Source organism: Haliaeetus leucocephalus, unplaced genomic scaffold, assembly GCF_000737465.1.
Source record: "Haliaeetus leucocephalus isolate CR32 unplaced genomic scaffold, Haliaeetus_leucocephalus-4.0 Scaffold473, whole genome shotgun sequence".
In the NCBI taxonomy this organism is placed as follows: Eukaryota; Metazoa; Chordata; class Aves; order Accipitriformes; family Accipitridae; genus Haliaeetus; species Haliaeetus leucocephalus.
The window spans coordinates 5712878-5739387 of NW_010972909.1; the positions used below are offsets into that span (position 1 = coordinate 5712878).

Sequence of the window (26510 nt, forward strand, 5' to 3'; positions counted from 1 at the left end):
CGGGGCCGCGGAACGCGGCCCCGGGCGCTTCTCCGGGACCGGTCGGGGTTAGTGAGTGAAGTGCAGCCATGTTGAGGGGCTTCCCGGCACCTGCCGCCGTGCCCTGGACAGATATCTCCCCTTGGAAAACCCTGCGTGCCCCCCTTTGATCTTAAGGTCTCTGCGCAACTTTTCTCTCTATAAAGATTACTGCTTTAATACTGCCTCCAAGTTTCGTGTTTGGGGTTTTTGTTTGTTTCTGCTTTATCGATAAAGGGGCAAGCGAAATGCTAAGTTGCCATCTCTGTGCTCGAGCCCAGTGCGTAGCTAGCGTGTCTGGTTGTTTTTTGGGGTTTTTTTCCCATTGTGATTAAACAGGATCAACCTGTTGGAAAGGACGAGACTTCAGTCTGCAGTGGAAATAGGGATCTTCTGTTTATAACTGCGTAACTTTAAGAGGTTAGTCAAGGCAGAGTTGAGGCAGGCTACTAGTGCAGAGTCCTGAACCTTCGCTGAGGAAAGACAGTATCTTCTCTTCTGAAGGGAAAGACTGAGTCTTACTGCAGCAGATAGAGGAGCCAGGTAAAGGATTTCTCTGGAGCTGAGGTAGGAAGGATTCTAGCAAAACAAAAATTGGAGGTATGGGTTGTGTGATTTCCCCCCCCCCCCCCCGATTTGTCAGTAATCAGTCAAGGCACATCTATATCTGTTGGTATGTCTGGCTGCTGCTTGCCTTAACGTGGTTTGTTTCATTCTTGGTAATGTTTTAATCATGTTTTATCAATTCCTGTTGCTTGGAGAAGGGGAAAGAAAAAAAGTGAAGGCACAAGTGCCTTTCCTGGTCCAGCAAGAAAAAGAAAACCACCGTGGTGATGGTTTTGCACACTGGCCTTATTTCTAGGCAAGCTTTTTTGCAGGAACTCCTGTAAGGAAAATGATCATTGATAATGCTAATTGAAAATGGACTTATGTTCAAGTCTGCCTCAAATATCCCTGTTAATGGTCTTGTAATTATGTTCACTTAAGTCTCCTCTTACAAAGATCCCATTAGAAGCAAGGTCTGATGCTTGCCCAGGGCATTCAAATGTCTGACTTCTAGGAATAAGGATAAAGGTTAGTCAACTTTCTCTTCTCTCTTGGTCACAGGAAGCTTTGGCTTTCCTTGTTAAAACTAATGGAAAGGCTATTTTGTCATGGGTAGGAGTGGCTGATGATCGTTTCCTTTGATGTTGTCAGGGTACAGCATCTTGTAGAAATATGTGGGCTTTCACTTGCTGGTGGGATAGGTGTCAGCATATCAACTACCTTTTCTGACTTGTCAGTAAAACTGGTTATGGTTTTTCTCTGGGCTTGTCCTCCTCCTTTCCTCATCTCCCTGCTATGACTGCTCAGGCTTAACAAAGGCTGCACCACGGCCACATGCATGTTCAGATGTTCAGTGTCGTGCTATGGTGTCTGAGGTTCTTTCCCACTCCGTGGTAGTGCTTTGGGGAGACTGTAAGACTAGTGTGGGTAGGGGATGGTGTTTCCCCAGTACACTGTGTTAGGGAATATATTGGAGACTCACCCCTGGTCTCTGGCAGCTTGTGTGAAAGGAGCAATGTTGCTGTGAGGCTGTGTGTGTGGATGTCCACTTTGCAGCAGCTAGCTGGCCATGTAGAATAGGTTTCGAGTACCTCTCCTTCCACCAGCTTTCTGACTCCTCTGAGGGTTTTTGTCAGGCTTCCTAGGCTTCTCACCCTCTTCCTAATCTGATTGAAATAGGCCAACAGATTCGATAGCTGTTTTGTGGGGGAGGGAATGGATGATGGTAGGGGAATCAGTGGTATTAGCCTTGTTTCTTAAAGCAGACTAAAACCTGCATGTGTCTTTGGCACCTGTTTCTGTGCTTCTTGTTTTCCCCCCCTCCCTTCCTCTCCTGTTGACTTGTCTTAGTGCAGCAAGCTCTTGCTTATAGTGAGTGCCTTTATGGTAGCAATAAGAGTCTGTACCTAGTGATGTCCCCATGAAACTATAAAAGTTGATGCTTAAGAATGTTACTTTTACTGAATCAGTACTAGGCAGTGGAACTAAGGATTTTTATCTCTGTAAACAAGAAGTCTTGGGAATGGATGCTGTATTAAGTAGAGCCCTTTTCTCTAGGAACTGTCTCAGTCTTAACATGGTTTTGCTTCTTCTAACTTTGAACACTTTCTGCTAAAGAAGTGTATTAAAGGAGACCAAAACCTTTGCTTCTAAAAGTGCAGTGAGAAATGGCCTGTTAGTACTTTCAGTAACAGCAACAGTGCTACAGTGGATTGCTATCAACAAACATTCCTACTTTAGCTCTGTATTCAGAGGAGGAGAAAGAGGTTGCTCCTTTTGCCTGTCAGAGGGATATATAAGAATGGCAAGACTGCATGAGACCAAAGGTCTGTCTAGCTTTGTCATCTCCCAGTGGATGTGTAGGGAAGAATGCAGGTGCAGAGCAGATGAAGGTAAGGATTTGCAGCGTGTTCTTCATACCTCTAGCAGACTGGCTTGGACTTCTGAACTGGAGATTGTCTCTAGATTATTTTCCTTTTAATTGCCTCTCGGACTCTGCCCAGCCCCCCAAACATATGTAAGGTTTTTAACAAGCAGTCATCTGTAGGTGACTAGACCCTTTTCAAATAAGTACTATGTAGATTGCTTAGACAGTTGTGGTCATGCTATGTAATAAGTAACAGCCATTAAAGTCTAGAGCCCCAAATTCCCCCTTTCCTACAGGTTTGAAAAGTACAAGTTTGTAGTCTCCACCCAGTTGCTGAGAGGGAAGGAGGGGTTGAACTACCTCCATTGCTGTTGAGTTCCTCCCACATATGTTCCTATATGTTGGAGGAACAGGTTTCGCCAGATCCTATAAGATGATGCAGTATGGCTTCTAAGTAATGTGCTATTTTGGTGTTGAGACAGGAGCTTGTTTTGATCCTAGAGGCCTTGGAACATAAAGTTGGTTAGTTTGTAATTGGTAAATCACAGAAGGTCCCTAGAAGTTGGAATATAAAAAAAACCCCAAAAACAACAAACCAAACCAAAAACATCTTGTGGGGTCTCGTTTGATTAGAGTGATGTTGACAAAGCGAGAAAGAGCTTATCTGAAATAAGGATCTGCTGCCTCTCCACTTGAGAGAGTTGCATGATGCTTGATACTGCTGCTTTGGCCAGTTCTGGTTTCCAAGGAAGAATGGAAGGGTAACTGAGTGAAAGAGAGGACTTTTAAACAGCTTTCTTCAGCTATGTTTCATGTCTAGCTACTAAGCTAAAGAGAATTGATGAATGGCAGTGGGATTTTCAGCTTCACTGCCCATTTCTGGGATAAGAAATAAGAGATGGATGGATAGCCAATTCTGAAACTAGAGCTGGGCTTCATTCTAGATGCTGTGTCGTAAACTCTTGGCTGAAGAACAGCGTGTTAAAGCACTGCTTCCTGCTACTGTGTTAGTATGAATTGAAGTGGGAGATGAAGGTACACTTTTGAGTGTTAAGGGAACAGAATAGGTCTGGTTCATGTGCAGGTATAAAAGTATCTTTGTAACATTCTTGTACTTACTTCTGTTTTAGAGTAACTTGTTTTTCTTTCTAGCCACCAAAGTTCTTGGCACAGTCAAGTGGTTCAATGTCAGAAATGGATATGGCTTTATCAACAGGTATGTTTAAATTGTGATAGTCTAATTTATACTGTACTAAGACTCATGGTACAGATAATATGCCATGTGTTAGTAATTGCAACAGAGACCTGAGGACCTGACTACAAGTTCATGCAGTCAACAGCCAGATTTGGCCAGGTGTTCAACTAACGAACTCTGATATCATCTCAGGGGACTCCCCGCCCCCCCCCGCAAAGGTTGTGTGTATGGGGAGAAAACAGAAAGGGTCAAACTCATTACAGATTTGGTCTGTTACTTGTTTCTTCTGTTTACTTTTACTACACCTTTAATGACCTGTATGTTCTTTCATGACTGCCTGGCTTTTTTTAAGGTGCAAGTAAGGTTGGAAGATGAGGGGAAATATTCTTGGATAAAAATTCAAGTGTTAAGTGATTGGTCAAAATAATTATTCTAAATACACACTGAGATTCTCTGATATAATCTAACTGAAGATATTCTGGGCCTGGCTTTACAGGAATTCTCTTTGTATCTTTTTTTATTCTCTTCTGAACATAACCAAACTTCTGAATGGCATTGTTAATCCACATACCTGTAAGTGATATTGATCACATCCAACCTTAGGTACACAGGACCCATGCTTCCAAGTTACTGGAGGAAACTCTGGCTTTTAAGGCTGGAGTATGTGTGAGGTTGAGGAGCTTAAATGTCTTGTGTGCTTTATGAAAAACCTTTAACGGTTCTGAAGCCAGTTCTAGTACAGCATTAATCCCAGTCTCTGGCGACTACTATCCAGTGTTGTGTAAGCTTAGAAGAAAAGCTTGAATTAGGAAGTACTCTTAAAGTCTTTCATAGCAGTCGATGTGAGAGCCTTCAGCTGGATGTGGTGTAATAACTTGTTAGCTTTCTTCCTAAACTGAAGTCTACTATTACTTCGGTCCAGTGCAACAAGTTTTGGATTACGTGTTATCTCCACAAACTCTTTGACTCACCTGTGCCCTCTGCAGAGAAGGAATTGAGTGAACAGACGTCAAGGTCTAGGCTCTTTCTGTTGTATGGGAACACAGAATCAAGATCTCAGACCTGTCTTCATGTTTTGCATGCGGAAGCCTGAACTGGCTGGCCTAATCCAGACAACCTCATGTTCATGTCTGGGTTCCCCTCCAATGGACTCTCCTAACACCTCTTGTGCATGGTTGCTTTGAGTTTCACTGAAAGGAGAGCTCTGTTAACAGCTGTGGCCAGTCCTTTTGATAGTCTTGCTTGACCTCTGGGACAACAGCTCAGGTTGCAGCCCCTGTGGAAGTCTTTTTTGGGGGGGTAGAATAGTGAAAGGCAAACAGTCCAGTCATTAACTCTGCCTCATGTCAAAACAAAATATTGAATGTTTGCCAGAATATTACAGAGAACCTCCCCCTGTCCCCTCACCCTTCTGAAGGGTGGGGAGTCCTTTCTGCTGTCAAGCATATGACCCTGGAAATTCAGAGCAGGGTCTTGGTAGCATAGACTTACACAGAATGTATGGAATCCAGGGGATGTACTACAGGCTGGGGGAAGGAGCGTTTCGCTTGTGAAGTCAGGGATTTCTATTTAAGTCTCTTAGTCTAAACTCTTACGACTTCTCACTTTCTTTTCGCAGAAATGATACCAAAGAAGATGTGTTTGTTCATCAGGTAAGACAGCAGTAATTGTACTTAGAGATGTGCACTGTGATACGTTTCTAATGCAACTTTCTGAAACAGCCACCCAACCTTGTCCTGGCTTCTCCTTAGGATATTTACAGCAAATACCTTGAGTGGACATGTATGTTGAAATTTTCAGGGAGGAATATTAGGGTGTGTTTTCCTTCTCTCTGGAGTTATAACTGAAGGAGTAGGTATTACAGCCCCTTATGCTTTCTTTTGCCTGCTCCGATTTGAACACTAAAGGTTTTTTGGCATGTTTTTTGTTTTGTTTGGTTGTCCCTCCCTGGGGAGATGACTCCTGTTCTGTAAATACCTTGCTACTTGTTGTCAGTCCTGCCCTCCCCCCCTGCTTTTCCCCATGCTCCTTGTGTCTTCTGTTTCTTCCTACCCTCTTCGTTTGCAGGTCTGTTCTGACTGCCCTCCCTGGTATTGGAGAGAAAGTGATCTAGTCTGGCTCTTGACCAGCCTGGGTTGCCATCAGCTGTTGCTGCGTGAGGCAGCTGCTCTTAGGAAAAAGAGGAGGAAGGCTGTGTGCCAAGTGTGCCCAAGCAGAGAGAGGTTGCCCAGCAGCTTGTCATTGGTTAACTTTCCTTGAACTGTCAGTAGGCTGTTCTAAGTTTATACCTTGACTCTCAGGTGGCAGGCAACTAATGGGAAGACAGAGGATGCTGTCTCCATGCTGATGCAAACTGATTAGTTGGCTTAGGTCTGGTTTTGCATCATCTGAGACTTTTACTCCACCAGAAAATGAAGTACTGCCCCTGGAGCTTGTCCCATATGAAATATCTGCAGCCCCATGTGATCCTTGAGCTTTCTCTGTGGTGTAAGTGGCAGTATTTCCACCAAATGTAACCAGGAAACTTGCACTCAGAGTTTGTCACAGAGGACGAGGGTTATGTGCATATGTAGTTGTATTAAATGTGCTGGTCAACATCGAGAGTTCCTGTGGCTTCATGACTAAATAGCCTGTGATAACTGTTTCTCTGGGTCGAGGAGTGTAGACCCATTATCTGAAAATGGATGAAGCTGGGAGGGAGTAAGTCTCGTGCCTGTAATGAGTGCTTATGATGTTGGGAGGTACATGCAGTACACATTCCTGGTTCAGTTGGTGGATTTGGGAGCAAGAGTCCTCAATGCATGTACCGATTTCTAGTGGTCACTCTCCTTCCTTAATGACTGTGTGCTCTGTGCATGCCAATACAGGTGCTGCATCTGCAGCCCGATGGGAGTATGTCCAGAGGAGGGTGAGAAGAATTCTAGTAACAGAAACATGTTCTGGTTAGGCAGCACTGTAAAACTACCTTGAAGGCAAATGAGGTCTCCTTGAGACCTGTGAGAAGATATCCTGGAAAATGGTGGTTGTGCTGATGACAGAGGTAACACGGATCAGTGTTACTCTGCTTGGGAAGGCTGCCTGCAGAGACCCAAACACTGAAGGTCAACAGCAAGGTAGTATTATCTGTGCTGTTTTGTTTCCTACACCTGTGGAGAAGATTATTCACCTAAATGGAAGCTCCAGTGTGTGTGTGTGTGAACTTATTTCCCATCTCCTGTGGCCAAAATCCTCTTGGAGTGAGCACTGAGCAAAACTGGCATGCTGTTTCAGAAATACCACATCACGTGCAAGCCTGCATCCAGTTAACCCTCTTGGTGGGCTGTGCGTGGCAGAGTAGATGCTTCCAGCTCTGGCCTGTGTTGGCTGCAATCAGATGTTCCTCAGCTCTTCCATCTCGAGCTGTTCCTGTACATGAATGTGCTTGTTACCAGAGCCTGGGGCTTTCTGGCCAGAGCTCCTGATGGGGCCACCCGGCGAGGGAGGCAAATCCATGGTGTAAGCAAACATCCTGCTGCAAGCTCCAGCTCCCTCTCCACAGTTAGTGCTGGTTCTGCCCCTCCTCCCTGCGCCTGTCCCGGGAGGGGCTGGATTACATGCCTAATCCCTTCAGAATAAGGCTGACCTAGTTGAATAGATACAGCCTCCTCCCTGCCTCCCCCGCACACATCCGCAGTGGGGAGGGAACAGGCCGATCTCATGATTGGAATGGGGGTTAACGCTGAGTGTCTGGCTATTGGATGCTATTTATAAACCTAGTACAGATTAAAATGCTTTTCTCTTTAGGGCATGCATGGCTTGCTTTGAATTAACCCTTTGTCTTGCGGGGGGCCCAAGCAGTGTTTTGGGGAAGGGCAGTTCTTCACCTGCTTCGTCTTGCTTGCATCCTTGTCCGGTTGATTGATGCAAGGTGCTGTCTGGGGCACTGTGTTGGTTAGAGGTGGTGCGAGCAATAGGGATTGATCTGCCTTGTGGGGTGGAGTGTGTCTGGGGGGGGACGAGGGTCTTGCAATTTGACACCATTTAAAAAGTGTCAGTCACCAGAGAAGTCCAGCTTAATTAGGCGTAGTTTGAACAAACAAGCAGCATCTCTTCTGCTGCCCAGGTCTTTCTTTTTCTTTACTTCACTGGATTGTGTTCACCTTGCACAGCCTGGTGTGTGTGCACTAGTAACTGGTGTAACAGATTTTGGCTATTGCTGTGACAATGCTGGATGTGCACATGATGTGGTGCTTGTGAGGATATGGAAAGAACTCTTCCAAAAAAATACTGAACTATCTGTGAAGACTCTTATAGTTCTCTGTTCATCAGTGTCCCCTTGGGAAAGGAAAGGCTTTGTCTTAATTGTTGAGTGCTGTCTGTGTTAACACAGAACATCTGTCTTTTGAATCAAAGAAGCTGGAGCCTGCGGGATGCTGGTGAACAGTAATAGGGAGAGTAGTGCTCTTTCCCCTCTGGATATACAGAGTAAAAGTCTTTTCATCAAGCTTAGAGCCTAGGCTTGTTAGAGGCTTATTTCATCAATGTTTACCTGCAGCTGAAGTAGTAAGTAGTAAAGCTGTATAGTTTCTGCTCTGAATTCTAGGACTTAACTTGAAATTGTTCCTGGTTGCCTTTATAAAACAAACCCCAGCCTTCTGTGTGGCAGCCTCTATTTCCTGTTGGCAGGTTGTTCAGTTTCAAGTCTGAATTTTTGAAGTTTCTGTCTATAAAGCTGGAACAGAACGTGTGGAATCCTGTTGCATTTATCTTCCATTACCCTTCTTAGAGGATGCTTGAGGAGATTTGTTAATCTTAAGCACACCCTCTGCTGAAAAGAAACCCAGTAGTCCTTTCTTCCTCTGCACTTACAAGAAGGGGGAAGGAGTTTGAAATACAGCTTGTTGACATCTCAATCATATGCAGAGTACAAGTCTTATGAGTTTGAGTCAGTTGTCTCAGTGCAAGTGGTAGCAAAAGATTTAAACAATCTGCAGTGAAGATAGTGATTTTAGTATTAGTATATAGCATTTATGGAAAAGCTAGCACTTCCAGCTGATTTTAGAAATGGGGCAGTTACACCAGCAGGTCAGCAGAAAGTGAACAAAGCTGTCTCAGCTGATGGTGGGAGTCTCTGCTTGCCAAAGTAATTCCCAAAAGAATTCACTTGAGCAGCTCATTCTCTTCCTGTATCAAAAAAAAAAAAAACAAAAACAAAAAACAAACCAAAACAGCCCTCTTGGGTTGTTTTTGCTTTGGTAGCAATAATAGGTACACTCTTGCATTCTTCCTTAAGCTGTTTGGGATGCTGCAGGGTACAGGGAAAGGTGTGGCTAGATGTACGGCTAAAAGGACATGCTGGCCTATTGCCTGAAACACAAAGGGGGCTGTATTCAGCAACAGTGAGAATACTTTTCCTAAACTGGTCAAGCTCCACTTTAAACTCATTAGAACTTTTCCTTCAGTGGGAAATATTTTGGGGCTATTGTTGACTGAAAGAATATAGTTGCCATGCACAGGCAACAACTCAACTGATCTTTGTTCTGCTTGTTTGTCATATCTGTCTGCAGTTCAAGAAAACTGTCTCTTCTGTTTCTGCCCTGCACCCCATTTCTTAAGCCAGATATGTGCCTTCTATTTCCCCGTGTGCTTCTATCTACTGGATCTGCACCTGCCCCCATGCTTACAAAAGATGCCCTTATCGGGAAACTTCAAGTGAATTGGTCTTTAATAATCTAAGAGAACTTCAGTAAAAGGCTGGCTACTAGATTGGCTTGTGCAATGTGTGTGTTTTGGTGGTGTTTGGGTTTTTTCTCCCCCAGCCTCTTCCAGTTTGTGAACCCTTACCTAATGAACAGATAGTAGGCTTGTCTTGCTGACTGCCTTTTGTGGAATCCTAGAAATACTCCACAGAGTGAAAGGTATCTGTAGTTGACAGGTTGAAAATCGCTTCAGGAGGTTTGAGTGTTGCTGTGAGTCTGAGGAGGTTTTCAACTGGTTTTGAGCCAAAGCCATGTTGTTAATAGTATTTTGGTGTTTCTGTCTAGGAGATGGCTAAGACTGCAATTGTCTGGTCTGGTACTGTTCCTGTGTTCTTTAGGGACTCGCCTAATTTTTGAGGGTCTCCCTTACAGTGCTTAGGTAAAATGCTTATTTGTTACGCCAGGGATACAGTAATTCTTCTTGAGTTACTATGAGTTGCCATGATACCTTATAGTTAATGCCATTTTCTACAAAAATGTTCCTGGTCTTAAGTTCTCTGGAGATGGTCTACAGGTCTCCTAATGGCTGTGAAGGCATGGGTCACGCTTGCTGCTGGAGCTGCCTTGGTACAACTTGCAGGAGATCAAACACCCAGTGTGAACTCTGTTCATACAGAAATATGTAATGATCTGGATATTTAGTAGGCTTGCCAGAGGGGATTCTGGGGCAACAGCTGATTCGTAAAATCATAAGTACTGAGAAAGGAGTAAACCTTGACTGAGTATTAGAGGGCCTGTGGAGTAAGAGAGACATCTATGTATTTGAAATATCTTAGTGTGGCAACTGATCTTGTGTGTAGAGTTGGGATTGTAGCAGAAGAATGCTGTCCTTTCCTCATCTACAGGACTATGAATGTGTAAGATAATGAGTAAGATAAAATACATTTTTCTGTATCTTCTTTCTTTAAAGACAGCGATAAAGAAAAACAACCCACGGAAGTATCTGCGCAGTGTTGGTGATGGAGAGACTGTAGAATTTGATGTGGTCGAGGGAGAGAAGGTGAGAGATTATGGAGACTTAGGGGTGTGGTCCAACAGAGTTAATATCACTCTAATGGGGAATAACACACAACCTTAGCTGTGTATCTGGTGTTTTTGTCTAATGTGTTAATCCTTGGGGTGGTGGCATTCATACAGCTTTTCTGTGGAAGATCTGTTTAAAGGCTTCATTAAGAAGTATTTCTAGATATGTATTGAAACTCTAACTACATTCTAGTCCTTCTAGAATCTGTAACTTGATAGAGCATTTGAAGCTTGCAGCCTGCCCAGTGATCATAACTGAGGCATATGTTGCCCTGAAGAATTTGTCTTGGAGTCTGGTAGCTTAATAACTGTAAGAACCTTCAAGTTCTTTGTGCTTGTACTTTCTCAAACATTTTCTGAGTTTTCTGAGCTTTTTTGATTTTTTTTTTTTTTTCCCTCCCTCCCTGTTAATCAGTTACTTCTTGCTTCTTCCTCTGAACTCAGCCTGGCTGATAGGGTCTTAACTCAACCCCATAACCAAGAGTTATGATCATGAGAATAACAAACCTGCTTTTGCACTATGTGGGAGGAAGGAATCTGCAGCTTGGAAATGATGCAAAAATGCCTCTTTCCTGTTTCATCATCTCCCTGTAGCTGGTTGTTCTTTCCTCACACCACCCTGGTTTACTTTCTTTTGGCCTTTTAGGGTGCAGAAGCAGCTAATGTCACTGGTCCAGATGGAGTCCCTGTAGAAGGCAGCCGCTATGCTGCAGACCGGCGCCGCTATCGACGTGGCTATTTTGGCCGACGCCGTGGACCACCTCGAAGTGTAAGTTTAATTTCTTTAGTGGTGGTCATCCTGCCTCCTCAGCAGTCTTCCAGTCCCCTCATGAGAGGGAACTACAGCTTCAGCACTGGCATATAGTAAACTGTCAATGCTTAACTAAGGTGTGAGTGTTCTTCCGTAATAATCTGGGTTCCTCCGGCACATCATTGATGCTATACTGATATTTTCTGTATTGGGTGTCTTGTAGGCCCTCCTTTGGCATGTCTTTCTTTCTAGAATGCGTTAAAAGCATCTCTTTGGGTGTTAAGGTATCTGTTTGTTTGAAGAGTAAACACAAAGGAGTGAGACGCCCAAGTGGTTCACCATGCCCTGTACCTGAAGCCAGGGGAAGTATTTATATTGCTCCAAGTAGTATAACTGTAACTTGAAAGGGTTATTTGGAAAATGGGCTTTGTTTAGAAGTTCATCTCTTTTGCATGGCATGGTAGTAGTTTGACCAACTAGTTGAAACCTCCATGTATCATCCCTTTGTAGGCCTTTGCCTACAGCAGTTCAGTGTAAAGTTAATGCTTTTTTTTTTTGTTAAACTAGCTATGCACAGCTGTTCATAACATCTGCAAGCTTTCCTAAGCAGCTTCCCTGCAAGTTTTTGCAGAGGGAGAAGTAAGTATGAGGTACTTGGCTGTAGTTCTAGCAGTTACTATGCCTGTCCATGTTGTGCTTGTGCTAAATTGGTGCCTAGAACAATCCAACAAGCTGACACATACTCTAGGCTTGATTATCTTTTCTTTAATAGTTGAATCTGTGATCATCACTTGCAGAAATGTGTGAATGATCCAATATGAGAGCCCTGATGGAAGTCTCTGCCCAAGCAATGTAACTCTTTTCTCATCTTGTTCTACAGAGTTGACAGCACAGGGGCAAACAGAACAAGTGTTATCAAATCCTTCCTTAAAGCCTAGCTGTTTATACTAGCTATCACGAGGTCTCTTTAATCCTGCTAGACACCACTGAGCCTTAAATACATGAAAGGTGTTCTTTCAGAGTCCCTTGGAGAAAGCTAGAATTTGGTGCTGATAACTGATGGCTTATTACTGAGTATGTCTTTGTTTTTGTAGTGATACAGTCTGCAAGCTTCAGCTTTCACGCCAAGTGGCAAAGAACTAGGATGCTTGGTTTTGTTCAGCTTTTTGATGTTTCTAGTCTTACCTGTTAGCTCATGAGCCAGCTATGTTCCAGTATGTCTTCTGTTTCCTTTAGCTCTCCTGAGATTAAAATCTCCATCAACTGTCTTTATTGGGAGTCAGTGCTATAGTTGGTGGTATTGGTGTTGTCTTGGAGTTGCTTCAGTTTTTAAATGAGCAGATGTATCAAGGCTTAGACAACCCTGTGTACTGGTGAGTATGGAAAGCAGCTATTTGTTTCTTTCTGAAGAGTGATAATGTGAGACCCAGCTTGGACATGGGGAGCATTCAGTCTCAGGGTACTCATGCTGGGACATGTTGTCTTGGATGTCTAATGCAGACTCATGCAGCTAAAAATCTGGCTTGCATGTGACACTAACACACTTGGATCCTGGTACTTGAAGATGTACACAAGGGGAACAAATTGTGGTATCACACTGTTTTTCTTTGGCTTGTTTCTGTCTGAGTCCCCAGACTCATTTGGTGTGGATACCAGACCTTAGCTGTTGTGGAACATCAGGCACCAGTCACACGAAGTCATCTCTCGTTTCATAACCTAAAATGTACTGCTCTTTCTCTGGGACCATTGACTGTAGAAGAATTACAGCCTTCAAAACTTGCAAATGATAGTGTACAAAAGGACATTAACCTGGGTGTTCATTCTTTCCTTGTTTCCCTTTGTTTATGAGGTTTGTTGGTCCTTCTCTTTAGCTTATTGAGTATCCTCTGAATGTCAGGCCTTCCTATCAATGCATTGACTGCCCCTCTGGATTTGGTATCATCTCAACTTTAAGAGTAAATTCTGTTTCATTCAGGGATGATGAAGACTTTATAGTACCATTCCCTTAGCATGCCACTCTAGCAGGTAACAAGGTAAACTCTGATTGCTGTGACCTTTCAAAGATGATACTGGCCAGGCAGTGATGTTGGCCAGCTCCTTCAGCACTCTTGAACATATCCTGTGTAGTCACTTGTTTAAGTGATAATTCCTTTTCATGTTTGAGCTCAGTCAGGAGTTCCTTATGCAGCCAAAGTTGATGTTCTGCTATGCCTGCTCAACTTTCTACATGTTGCAGTGGACCCTTCTTGTGCTCTGAGCTGGTTTGAGGTGCAGCCAGTTCTGCTGGGCCTTCTTATCCGTTCACTTATTAGTTGCCTGAACAAGTCAAAGCTCCACTTCAAGGAAGTCTTTGCAGGGACTTATCCCTGAAGTTGGCCTAGGGTAGGTCAGTGAAGCCACTCAAACTTCTCCACATACTCTTGTCATCCCTTGTGTACTTGCTTTCATAGATCAATTGAGAGTAGTGTGGATCCTCATCTGAAGCTATCGGTATTTCCTTTTAGAGGTTTTTCACTTGCATCAATTAACACATTCTTCACATTGAAACCACATGTCTGGAAAGATGTTTCTTTCTAATATGCTTTTCCTTTAACAAGGCCTCCTGTTTCCCCTTCCATTCCCATGTGTGTAAAGGGGGAAGAAAGGTAGCAATGTCTGTGAGCCATAGCAATATGTATACACTATTCTGTATGGTCCCATTAACAGGTGCATTAAAGGTTGTGCCTCTCTACTTGAGGAGGTGTTTTTGGCTAACTGTCCTGCAGGATATTTCTGAGACAAGTTTGAATTACCGATGGTATGGTGCTCTTGGGCTGTGTTTGCTGAAAGGATATTTACTCAGCTGCAGGTAACTGTTACTGCACACCTGAAGGAAAAGGCTTAGGTGTACCCAGGCCTGCTATGCTTAAAGATCTACTAGGCTGCAGAGGTGAAAGGTTTTCCCAGACCTCAGCTGCCCACATCATCAATCCCATATTTACTGAAAAAAAAAAAGTTTAATTTGTTGAGGTGACTTTTGACATAGTGGCCTTCTAGGTTTCAAGAACTTTTAACTGATGTCTGTTAGCAACTCCAGTCTAACCTTGCAGCGCAGCAAGAGTTGATTTACCCTTGCCTACTGGCATGGTTTTAGGCAAACTAAAGATGCCTGTCCTCTGTCTGCCATGCTAACTCAAATGTGCCTGTACTCTGCGTGTAACTTACTGGGTCTGTTTTTGAACACATTGTGTGAATTTCTCGAGAGTGCAGAGAACCTTGAGGAATGAGAGGTATTTAACCAGCTCTAGTGGTACTGTGTCTGGATTGTGTGGAGAGTTCTGCGGAGAGTAGAAGTACTTGTTCATATCAGAAATTTCTTAATTGTATCTACTACAGAAAAGAGGCTGTGCTCCTCACTAAACAGTCACAACATAGATATGGCATGGAGCTGGTGTCAAAATGTTAGAACAGTGAATTGTGGAATAATCTTGAGAACCAATGATGTCCGCATCTACATATTGTTTGCATTACTAATACAAGAAGCCTCTATACCAATGAGTTGGAAAATAAGTGAAATAGTTTGAGAGCTGTTTTGTAGGCTGAAACTATTTGTTGTAGAGAGGAGACCTGGAAAGATAAATACTATTATACAAAAGCTAGAGACTGATCTGAAGAGGTGTAAGAACAAACAAAGAAGAAACTAGGGGAAGCAGATGGGTAAAAACCTCATTGCAGTTACAGTTAATGCTTACAAAACTTTTCTTTGAGGGACAGCAATAAAATTTTGTGCCTTCTAGGGTTAGAGAAATCTGTGTGAGATCTTCACGGGGAATCACAGCCTGCCTGGCTATTTCGGCCGCCTTCTGAGGAAAGTATAGAGTGCAGCAGGCCAGCTTCATTCATTCATTCATCCTTTAAGATGACCTAATGTTTTGTTAGAAGGTATTACACTGAGTTGGAAGATACCTGTGGAGGAGATTGAATGAACAGGATCGTGTGTGTGCTAGACATGGTGTGGTGCTTTTAAGAGTACAAACAAAGCTTTCCTAACAAAGGAATGTAATCTTCCTATCAGTATAGTAAAACAGGACCTCAAAGCTCAGGTTCTGTTTTCTGGTCAAATTGCATCTGTTTCAGTGACTTCTGACAGCATAATTGCTTTATTCTGGAGCCATACTTCACTTCTGGCCAATAGACCTAGGTCAACTAATGGTGATACTAATGTAATGTGTTAATTGAATTTTTGTGATACTATAGAAGATGTAGGAAATTATCAAGACTTCTGGGCTAAGCAGTTCAGTTGCTTTGCTACTCTTGTTTTCAACTGATTGTTTAAGCCAAACCCATTTAAAATACTGACATAGCAACATTCAGTTCAAGATGAATAGGAAAATGTTTGTGTTGCTTTTGATTAATGCTTCATAAGGTGTAGTTGTTCTTTCCGTCACTACAGGACACGGAGTCTTTTATCTGAGATTCCAGTGCAGGCCTCTGTAGGGAGGAGTGGACTTGGGCTGTGCCATTAAAAACATGTAGAAATTTAATACTGCCTTTTAAAGAGCTGTGGATGTGATGCTGATTGTCAAATGTGAGAGGAGAGCTTTGGCTGATGAAAAATATTGTTGTGTGCCCCACCCTACAGTTAGGTTGGTTGATGCTTTGTTAGCTTCTGGCACATTGTTCCTCAGACAAGACCTGCTAGGCCTTCATGTTCCATCATTGCAGCCCTAGAACTGAGCACTGATTCCACGTGTGCTTGCTCAGAAATCCTAGGGAAGAGAAATAGTGATTATGCTGGAACATGTTCAGGGATTGTTTGTTTTGCATCCTCTCTGCCCTTCACATCTTGCTGCTCTCTTCTCTTTCTGTGCTTTGCCAGTCCTCATGAGAGGAAGAGAGTGAAAGCAGGAGCAGCTTTAGGCCCTTCCTTCACAAAGGGCAAATCCCAAGACCTCTGAATTGCTAATGCCACACACAATACTGGCAATGCTATTTCTTGCCTTACTGTCTCAAGACACTTCTGACCACCCATCACAGGTCTAATAAACTGTATGGTTATGTAGGACAAAGCATTGTGGTACAAACAGATTGGTGTTTCAAAGTAGATACAAGTAGTATAATGCTGTTGTAAACTCAGAAGTGTAATTTTCCTTTTGGGTTCTGAGTGTTTCAAGTACTTCTCAACTGCTATCAGATGCTACCTACTATTACCATCTACTTAAGTCAGTGGGAGTTCCTTTTGATATTTAGTTATCCTGATCAGTTTTATACATGAGAGAACATAACGGATAATGTTATCTATGATTGTGGGTTTTTAACTGATTTCTGGTTTCTCTCCACTCACCTCGGCAGTTGACCCTGTCGTTTTGTTAAGAATAGCTGGTATAGGTACAGCATGTGAAATATTCCAGTTGCCTTTAGGCCATGTCTCTGTGCTTTTTGGAAATGTGGAGAGCTACAAAGAGTGCTTGAAATTTATTAATGCGTTTGGAGGGTATTTTACTGTGGTGAGAAGAGAAGATTGTCCAGATTGGTCACTGAGGTTCATTTAATTCCCCAAGATTTCTTGTTACAACCTACAACACTCCAGCCTTTCTAAATGCTTATCATCATGTTATCTTGGCTAAGGAAAAGTTCACTGCCCATGCGGTTGCCCGAGATTTGCCAGTTAAAATAGAGCAAAGCATGATGGTGGTGGTTAAAATAACTGTGTGGAATTCGAAGGAGACCTGTCAAATGCAGTGTAGACTACTGAAGGCTGTCAGGAAGCAATAGTTTTTGTTTCCTGCTGAATCAGACCCAGAAGATCTGGAAACAGAAGCCCATCTCTTGTTAAATTCCCTCTTTTTAAAGGGAATAATGGTGTAGTGGGAATGGCTAATAATGTAACTTTATGAAATAGACATTACTGATGGCTGATATTTAAAAAACAAAACAAAAAAACCCAAACTGACATACAGCTTTAACAGTTAACAACTAAAGGGGAAAGAACCACTGCATCTCTGAAAGGCTGAAAATGTTGACTGTGTAGAAGAGTATTTGACATGATGTAGTACAGTTTTTCTATTTTTAAAATTTTATATTTTTGTGGGAATTCTCTGTGGAATGGGGCTCTGTGTAGAATGAAGCCAGAAGTGGTCTCTGGCAAGTTTCAGTGTGATGTCTTTCAGTTAGCTTTCCAAATTCAGAAGTGTCCTGGTCAATGGCTGCCTCTCCATAACACATTTACCTCTTGCAATGCAGTGTCATGTCTTGAAATGCACTTGCATATGCATCGGAGAGAACTGTCAGGTTCTCTGCTTTTCTTAGCAGACAGGGAGGAGGCATCATCAGGTAGCTGCTTAGTCTGTTACTGTGAGGAACAAGGGCAGCCTTATTGGCTCCTGGTCTGTCCTACTCTTAACTTTGCTCAAATTAAAGTCTTTTGAGTATCTGATGCTTCTTTTTACCTGATATGTTGGTGTTTCTGTACTGATACACTGTTTTTGAACTTAGGTTCAGATCATTGGGCTTTATAGTTAATATACTGCCCATGAAATAACTTTAACTCTGTCTTCTGTTTTCTTTTGGTTGTAGGGTGGTGAGGGAGAAATCAAGGATGGGGTCACAGAAGGAGGACAACTTCATCAACAAGTCAATAGGAATCCTACGTATCGTCCCCGCTATCGCAGGTTTGTACTATTTCCTTTGCTCATCATTACATTTGGATGCTTTTGTGATCTATACAGGCTTCGTTAAGAGCAGGAAGCTGTATTCCCTGTCATTAATGTGTATGCAAATGGTAGGGACAGTGAGAAGCATTTTAATTACTAGGAGAAAGGTGAGCCATAGGAGTAAGGAAGGAAACAACTGTAGAATTTGTTTAATGTGTATATGTTGCTCAGAGTCAGGAATAGGTCAAGAAAGTGTGAAGAATTCTTTGTATCCTTTACTTTTCATAGTTGAGCAACATACTGACATGAGTTGCAGGGTCCACATCTTCCCAGCTGAACTCTAATGCTTTCCTGGACAAGTAATGAATCCAAATCCCACTTGATCTGGGACAGCCAGGCCCACCATCTGCAAGGGCAGGGTGTGCTTTATAGCTCTTCTTGTGGACTGCAGACAATAGCTTGCAGTTCAGCACTGGACTAGTAGCTTGTGTGCATCCAGCTCAGTCCTATGTGTCATGCAGGCTTGGTTTTATGCACTGGTGCTACTTGTAGGTACAGAGGAAAGCCCACTGTTAAGTAAAAACTGACGTTGTGTCCTCTTACAGGCCATTAGATTATAGGTAGCATTATAGTTACCTTGCAGTATCTTGTGCTAGTGGAGGGTATTGCTGTCGGTCAAGATTTAAATTTTAGGTTCCTTGAGGGCTCCTAAAGGAGAAGGTAACAAAATAGGATTATTAGAGTTACTCTTGCTAGAACTTTTGGAGAAAGGGGGTGCTAAAGAGACTGGAGAGCTTCCAGAATAATAAGATAAAACTCATCAAAATGATTGAAGGGGAAAAAATGTGTGAAGAGTGGAAGTGACTGAGGACTCTGAGGCTGGGAGAAGAGACAAATGAAGATTGATTATAGAGGTCTGCAGAATAATTAGTAACATGGAAAGGATGGATGAAATTGCTTTTGCTTTTTCTTCTGATAAAAGAATACACTGAGGAGCCTTTGAATGAAGGAAGTGGGAGACATGCTGAAGAACAAAGGGAGGTTCATAAAAACCATAGGACAGCCCAGGTTGGAAGGGACCTAAAAAATACCAACACCATCTGGCCTAAACTTTTGTGGGAAGGGGAGCCTAGATGAGATGATCTAGCACCCTGTCCAATCGCATCTTGAAGACCTTCAGTGATGGGGACTCGACTACATTCCTGGGGAGGTTGTTCCAAGTAAATGTTTGTTCTCACTGTAAATCTTTCTTATATTAAGACAAAACCTGTCCTGGTGCAACTTGTACCTGTTGCCCCTTGTCTTCTCAGTGTGGCTCCTTGTGAAGAGAAAGCCTCTGTTGTCTTTGTAGCTGCCCTTTAAGTACTGGAATAATGTAATGAGTTCCCCCATGAGCCTTCTCTTCTTCAGGGAGCAAAGACCTAACTCCCTCAGTCTTTCCTCATAGGTCAGTTGTCTGCAGCCCTTTGATCATCTTGGCCCTCCTTTGGACCGTATCCAGTCTGTCTGGCTCCTTTTTGAATTGTGGGGACCAGCACTGGACACGGTACTCAGGTGTGGCCTGATAAGTGCTGAGTAGAGTGGGATGGTCACATCTCTCTCTGTTACTAATGCCTCTGTGGACGCAGCCCAGGATCCATTTTGCCTTTGTTGCTGCAGTGGTGCACTGCTGACTCATGTTCAGGTTGCTGACTGGGGTTGTTATGCGTACAGCAGATTGCTGGAGCTTTTTGACACGGGATGTTGGCCATGTTAAAAGCTTGCATGAGCTTGGGGCAGACTGGTCAAATAACTAGAAGAGAACACCATTGTGATATCTCTAAACAGGCAAACTCTCTGGCTTGGGAAATCCCCAGTGTGTAAACCAATTGGAGGTTGGGAGGCTATTTCGGAAGTAGGTTTCCTTGTCCTTATTTTTCCCTAGGGATCCATAGAATTGGGATAAACAGACACTTGAAGACTCAGTAGGCTATTCTTAGGTTCTTATTAAAGATCCCTTGGAGTTCACATGAACACTGATGCTTTCCAGGGGGCTATGCAGAGTAAGTTGTTGAGTCATCTGTGTTAGTCATACTTTAAACTGGCCAGTGTAGGATTGTTTTCTTCATTTTTCCAGCCATAGTTCTGACATGACCACTCCAGCTTCCACCCTTCCACTGAGGAAACAATTCCATAGCCAAGGAATTTGGTGCAGTTAAAAATATCAGTGTGAAATAGTCAGCCTCTGACTGTCATACCTTTTGAAATGTTGCCTTACTTTTTTCACTGAATTTCTTTAAGTGGAAAAGCTCATTCAGATTCTTGGCTTCTTGTGACTTGTTTTATCTTGGAGAATGAGTGACAAGTTAAATAAAACACTGGATTACTTTCACTGGTGTTCTTCATAAAGTGTTGTGACACGGTCCCCTACAATATCCTTCTCTAAATTGGAGCGATACGGATTTGATGGGTGGACTGTTCAGTGGATAAGGAATTGGTTGGATAGTCACATCCAGAGGGTAGTGGTTAATGGCTCAATGTCCACGTGGAGATCAGTGATGAATGGTGTCCCTAACAATTCTGTACTGGGACCAGTACTGTTTAATATCTTCATCAATGACATAGACAGTGGGATCGAGTGCACCCGCAGCAAGTCTGCAGATGACACAAAGCTGAGCAGTGTGGTTGACATGTCTGAGGGATGGGATGCCATCCAGAGGGACCTGGGGAGGTGGGCCTGTGTGAACTTCATGAGGATCAACAAGGCCAAGTGCAAGGTCCTGCACCTGGGTCAGGCCAATCACCAGTACCAGTGCAGGGTGGGGGATGAATTGATTGAGAGTAGCTCTGTGGAGAAGGACTTGGGGGTACTGGTGGATGAAAAGCTGGACATGAGCCAGCAATGTGTGCTTGCAGCCCAGGAGGTCAACCATATCCTGGGCTGCATCAAAAGAAATATGACCAGCAGGTCAAGGGAGGGGATTCTGCCCCTGTGAGCACAGGGCAACCTGTTCCAGTGTTTCACCACCCTCACTGTAAAACATTTCTTCCTTGCATCTAGTCTGAATCTGCCCTCTTTTAGTTTAAAACCATTAACCCTTGTCCTATTGCTACAGGCCCTACTAAAAAGTTTGTCCCCATCTTTCTTATAAGCCCCCTTTAAGTACTGAAAGGCTGCTATAAGGTCCCCCTGGAGCCTTCTGTTCTCCAGGCTGAACAACCCCAACTCTCTCAGCCTTTCCTCATAGGAGAGGGTGTTCCAGCCCTCTGATCATTTTTGTGGCCCTCCTCTGGACCCCCTCCAACAGGTCTGTGCTGAGGACCCTACAGCTGGGTGCAGTGCTCCAGGGAGGTCTCAGCAGAGAGACTTTCAGTACTTAAAGGGGGCTTATAAGAAATATGGGGACAAACTTTTTAGTAGGGCCTGTAGCAATAGGACAAGGGTTAATGGTTTTAAACTAAAAGAGGGCAGATTCAGACTAGATATAAGGAAGAAATGTTTTACAGTGAGGGTGGTGAAACACTGGAACAGCTTGCCCAGAGAGGTGGTAGATGCCCCATCCCTGGAAACATTTAAGGCCAGGCTGGATGGGGCTTTGAGCAACCTGGTCTAGTTGAAGATGTCCCTGCTCATTGCAGGGGGGTTGGACTAGATGACCTTTAAAGGTCCTTTCCAACCCAAACCATTCTATAATTCTGCTCTCAAGGAGCTGATTTGTATTAGTCTGCCATTCACTCACTTGGTCCTCTTCATCTTGTCTTTGTCATCCTATCAACTAGCTTCAGAGGTCAAGTTCCATGTAATCCCCATTTTTTCATATGCACATTTGTTCAAAAACCAACAGTAAGAGGTAAATAACAGTACAAGAGCAACAAGAAGCTGAATTTCATAGGAAATACAAGATTGTCCTTAATTGTAATGACTACCTGTTCCACGCAAAATGGATCCATCCTTCTGGATGCTGGGTCTAGAACCTCTACTCTGAGCTTTTCTATCTGTGAACATTTCTGTTAAAGTTGGCTCTCTTATGTGGGATTGTGGGAAATGGGGTAGGCTGCTGCTGCTTGTAGGGATCTGAGCAGAATAGATTTTGTTCCTGAAAGTCTTCATTAGCATTGGGCAGTCAGGAATAGCACCACATCAAGTAGAATGGGGCACCTGAGCTTTTGCATGTGTTGTGGGTAAATCACAAGCTGGATAATTTGTCCATGGCTAACGGGAATTTATGCAGTTCTGATGCATTTTTTTTCCTATAAGAAGTATGATATATGAGTGCAGAATGCTTGTATTTGAGTTAACAGGGAGGTATTACTTGCATTTACATGCACTAAGTCCAGTGACACTAGTGCTTTAAATTCCTTTGGAAAAGCTACATTGGCTTTTGGGACTAGATAGCTGTGGATTAGTCAAGTCAGCTAATGGGAACTGGATAGTAGGCAGTGACTTCGTCATCACTTTCAGCTGTGTTTTGATGGTTTATAAACATACCTTGTTTATACTGGAAATGGGAGGAAATGTTCTTGCATACTTCAGGAACATGGACTTGATAGCTTAGTGTTAACGAGGGCCAACTTGCCTGAGATACACACTATGCTGCTTTTTGTGGTTGAGAGGGGCAGCATAAGGCAAAGAGCAAGGATCCAGGAATGGTTTACAGGTGGAATTGAGATTCCCAGGGATTGCACCATTAATTGTGAATAGGACTGGGCTGGTGTATAGCTATGCCAAGGCTAACTTAGTAGTGGCCACACAGGCTGATTCTGCTGGCTTATTTATTCTCCTAGCCAGCAACTGAAATGGGCTAACTGCATCTTTATTGTAGGATAGACAGTAGAATATGCTGACGTAGCCCAGCAGTGAAGAGACACCCAGGTTGCTTGTCTTTCCCTTCCAACTATATGCCAGCCAAATTCCAGAGGGATGGTTTGCTAGCATTCAAAATTGTTAAAGATGGTATTTGGTTAGAGAGGTTTTTGCTGGACTAAAACTATGGTAGTTTAACCTTCTCGGGCTCCTCTCATATGTAACACCTATTTCTGCCCCTCTTCAGAGGGCCCCCGCGTCCACGCCCTGCCCCCGTGGCTGGAGAGGCTGAAAACAAAGAGAACCATCATGAGGCCAATGCTATGAGTCAGCAGCCACTTCGCCGTGGGTATAGGCGCCCATACAACTACCGGCGTCGACCTCGTCCACCCAATGCTCCAGCTCAGGATGGGAAAGAGGTAAGCATGCCCCTAGCAAAATGTGGCAGAGGCTGAGTTTTGATGGGGTGAATGCTCAAGACCTTCTGTCCTGTGGGAGTTTTGACAAGTGTATTGTTGGTGTGCTGGAGGAGTCTGATGGCTAAGTCCAGAGTGCTCATGCTTGAAGGTAGCTGGTTTCATTGCCAGTTCCTTATGACCTTCTTTGAGAATGAGCAGCTTCTCTTAAATGGAACCAGCAGTGGGATAGGGATTGCTTCTGGATAGTTCTTAATTGGGGTCAGACTGTAACGAATATTTTTGAAGTGGCGAGAAATAGTTGTGTCCATTTCCTGGACTTCTTGAGCCAGATTATTTCAGGGAACTGTTTGCAAACACAGATTTTTACCTTTGAGGAAAGACTTTCTCATCCTATGTCTGCTTGAGGTGGTCCCCTGACAGAATCTGCTGTGTAATACTTAAACTTTAGTGTATTGCCTATAGTTAATATTTTCTGAGGATTCATCTTCCTTGATTACTTTAAAACCTGGGTTATGCTGGCCCTACTACTGAACAGAGGAAGGGTCTAGAGGTCAGTCATTGCCTATAATAAAGGTTTATTGTGTCTCAGACAAAGGTGACTGAAACACCTGCTGAAAATCCTGCTCCAGTGACCGAGCAGAGTGGTGCTGAGTAATGTCCGGCTCCCCAGGCACCTTTACGATCCCTCAGGTAAGGAATATAGATAGTTCCTGTTCTCCAGCTGAAGCAGCATTGTGTATCCTTCTAGGACTTGGACTCTGGCTATGTTCCCTTATGTATGGCTAGATATTTGTGATAACTTCTGAGTGTGCTGTATAGGCAAACCAAGAACAGTCTGCTGCTTTTCTTTCTCTCCTCTGCCTCTGTATCTGTGTTTGTCACAAAGTAAACTTTGCTTTATAATCCTGATCTATCTGGTCTATATAGCAATAGCATCTGCTGATGAGTTAGTAATGTTTTGCTTTAGGGAGATACTGTACTCTAAGCTTACGGACGGGATAAGCCAGCCATGCTTATCCTGTCTGTTATTATGATAACTCCTTCTCCACCTGACATCTCACCTCTTCAACAGGGAAGTGAAACTTAAACTGCAATTTTTTTCAATTTGACTTTTCTGCAGGTGTCCTAAAATACAACTCAAAAGTAACACCAAAGAAACACACAAGCAATAAATTGTCAACAGTGATGACGAAAGTAAAGATTTTTGAAACATCGGAACTTAAAAGAAAAAAAAAAATTTACCAGCAGCTGAGATCCAGGGAACGCCTGCAAGATAGACGCATGAAGAGAGAAAGAGAGCGAGATTCAGAAAGAGCAACCTCCCCAGTTTCAACAGCAACTGTGGGGTTTTTTGTTTTGTTTTTTTTTGTTTTTGTTTTTTTTTTTTAGAATTTCACTGTTTCGCTAGTATTGAATTTTTCAATTTTTCTTTTGGTATCAAACTGAAAAGGGAAAAAAACCCAACCAAAGAACTGAAATTGAAATCAAATGCTTTTTTTTATTGGATGCTGGTGCTAAACCTCCCAGGTGTGATTATTATTTTTTTTTTTTTCTGTGCCAGTCCTGTTCACTGCAGGACACGGGGAGGAGAAACTTCCGCTTTCCTTGGTAAGATCTATTTGAAACTGTGCAGCATGGGTGACGTTCCTCGCAAATAAAAGTGATTTCAACTACCAAAAAAAATCTGGTTTAGTACATTTGTTCATGTTTACTTTTAAAAATAATTCATTATTTTAATCTAGCTGCTTCAGCATTGATATGTGAAAATGAGAGCTGCCTCTTTAGTATGTGTTGATGTATGTTGTCTAAAACTGTGCTGGATGATACATGTGCAGGGACATGGCTAGGTTAGGTGGATCTACTTCAATCCAAAAGAACTTCAAAGAAACTGTACAACAGAGCTATAATCTACACTGTCCTCTCTGCTCTTCTGGCTCAAATGGTGTTAAGGGTTGGGTTTTTCTGTTACCATCTTGTGGCAGGAGTTTGGGGGATTTGGGGTGGGTTACTGGGATATTGTTTTCCCCATCTGTTTTGCTAGGCTTTTGTGTTCTGTAAACAGTAGAACGCAAGCTTTGAGACTCCTCTGCTCAAAAAGACAAAGTGGACTTAGTAACTGCCACTTTACTCAAGTTTCTGTTCCAAACAATGGCAGTATGTTTTATTAGCCTCTCCACTTTTCCTTATTTGAAACCAGTAAAATCTCTGTACCTGTGCTGTTTTGTGTTAATGAGTGAGATACTTAGCTGTGTTACTAATGTGTGTGTTTTTTCTAATGTTCCTCCCAAAAACTTGGATGTCTTGCAAGTGTTATCAGTCTGCTTCCAGCTGTTGAATATGGGTGTGTTTCTTCAGCTATCTTGCATCCTTCATCCTCTAGTCCAACGTTTCTCACGTTCCTGTCTTGCATTTGCTGTTATCCACACCTTAGTGTATTGGTTTCCTTAAAACACCTCTTTCTGTTCTTAGCTATGCAATCTTTACCCAGCCTTTACTGAGTAACACTTCATGTAAAACCCCTTTGTCTGGAGCAACTGTACACATGTAGGACTAAATGGGAGTAGAGAGATTCTTGACAGGTACTTTCTGTCCTTGTCTCATCTAGTTTCCCTTTTCTTGTGCACTATTAATAATTAAAAAATTACATGAGGCTTTCTGGAGACACATTTCCTGAGGAGTAACATGAGAAAGTGAGAAGTAGGGGGAGCGTAGGGAGTAATTGTGTTCCAAAGCACTTTGCTTCCAGCTTCTGGGAAGGTGAGGAATGGTCCTTGTACCCTGTTGCCTTTGGTTGGGGTGGGTAGGGGAAAGTTTAGTGATGCATGAGTTGCACTGCCCACAGCTGACTGCACTGGGAATTTCCTGCTTGCTTTTGCAGTGAATTAGCAACTTTTAATGAGGTGTGAAGTGAAAGCTACAGGCTTGGTTCAAGAAGGAGAATGCTTCTGACTCCCTTGAGTACAAGTTCATGTAGCGTACCCTGCCATTGCAGCACTGGATCACTTATCTAGCAGTCCTGAAAATACATTGGTACAAGGATTGCTGTGAGACTGAGTTTCTGCACCGAATCTGGTAAGCTGTAGACTGGGAAAGATGTCAAGATGGACACAGTGGTATTTTAATGTCTTTCCTTGCAAGATGAAGAACGTGGCTGTTTTGACACACAATAAAATTTAATAAGGTGAGGAAAACGTAAGTAAGATGTTTTAGAAATTCTTAAGCAGGATAATCCCTAGTAGGCTTCAGTTTTGTTCAGGCAGATTTGGGAGAGGTTGGCAGTTTCATTGTAGAATAAACAGACGTAAGGTATTCATAAATACTGAAACATTACTGCAGAATTTGTCATAAAAACTACTTGAACTGCCTTCAGTTGTTCAAAAGTAAGTGGTTTTTTCTTATAGTAAGATTTGACAGGCCAAATGGAGTTCTCTTAATCTCTGCAAAAATGTAGGTCAGATTGAATCGGTTTAACAAAAGTACCTAACTAGCTATTCTTATTTTATGAAAGGAGAAATTGAGGGAGAGAGGCAAGTAGTGT

General features: G+C 42.9%; 1 protein-coding gene across 1 annotated transcript in view; it reads left to right on the top strand.

Annotated features, from left to right (window-relative positions):
* Positions 1–24130, top strand: part of YBX3 (Y box binding protein 3) — a 28446-nt gene extending 4316 nt beyond the window's left edge. Inside the window, exons 2-9 of the mRNA XM_010575445.1 lie at positions 3562–3647; positions 5245–5278; positions 10275–10364; positions 11034–11156; positions 17694–17788; positions 22801–22972; positions 23562–23662; positions 24093–24130. Of these exons, the coding sequence (XP_010573747.1) occupies positions 3562–3647; positions 5245–5278; positions 10275–10364; positions 11034–11156; positions 17694–17788; positions 22801–22972; positions 23562–23627 (666 nt within the window). The 3' untranslated portion in view covers positions 23628–23662; positions 24093–24130. The remainder of the gene's footprint in view (positions 1–3561; positions 3648–5244; positions 5279–10274; positions 10365–11033; positions 11157–17693; positions 17789–22800; positions 22973–23561; positions 23663–24092) is intronic.
* The last annotated feature ends 2380 nt before the right edge of the window (positions 24131–26510 follow it).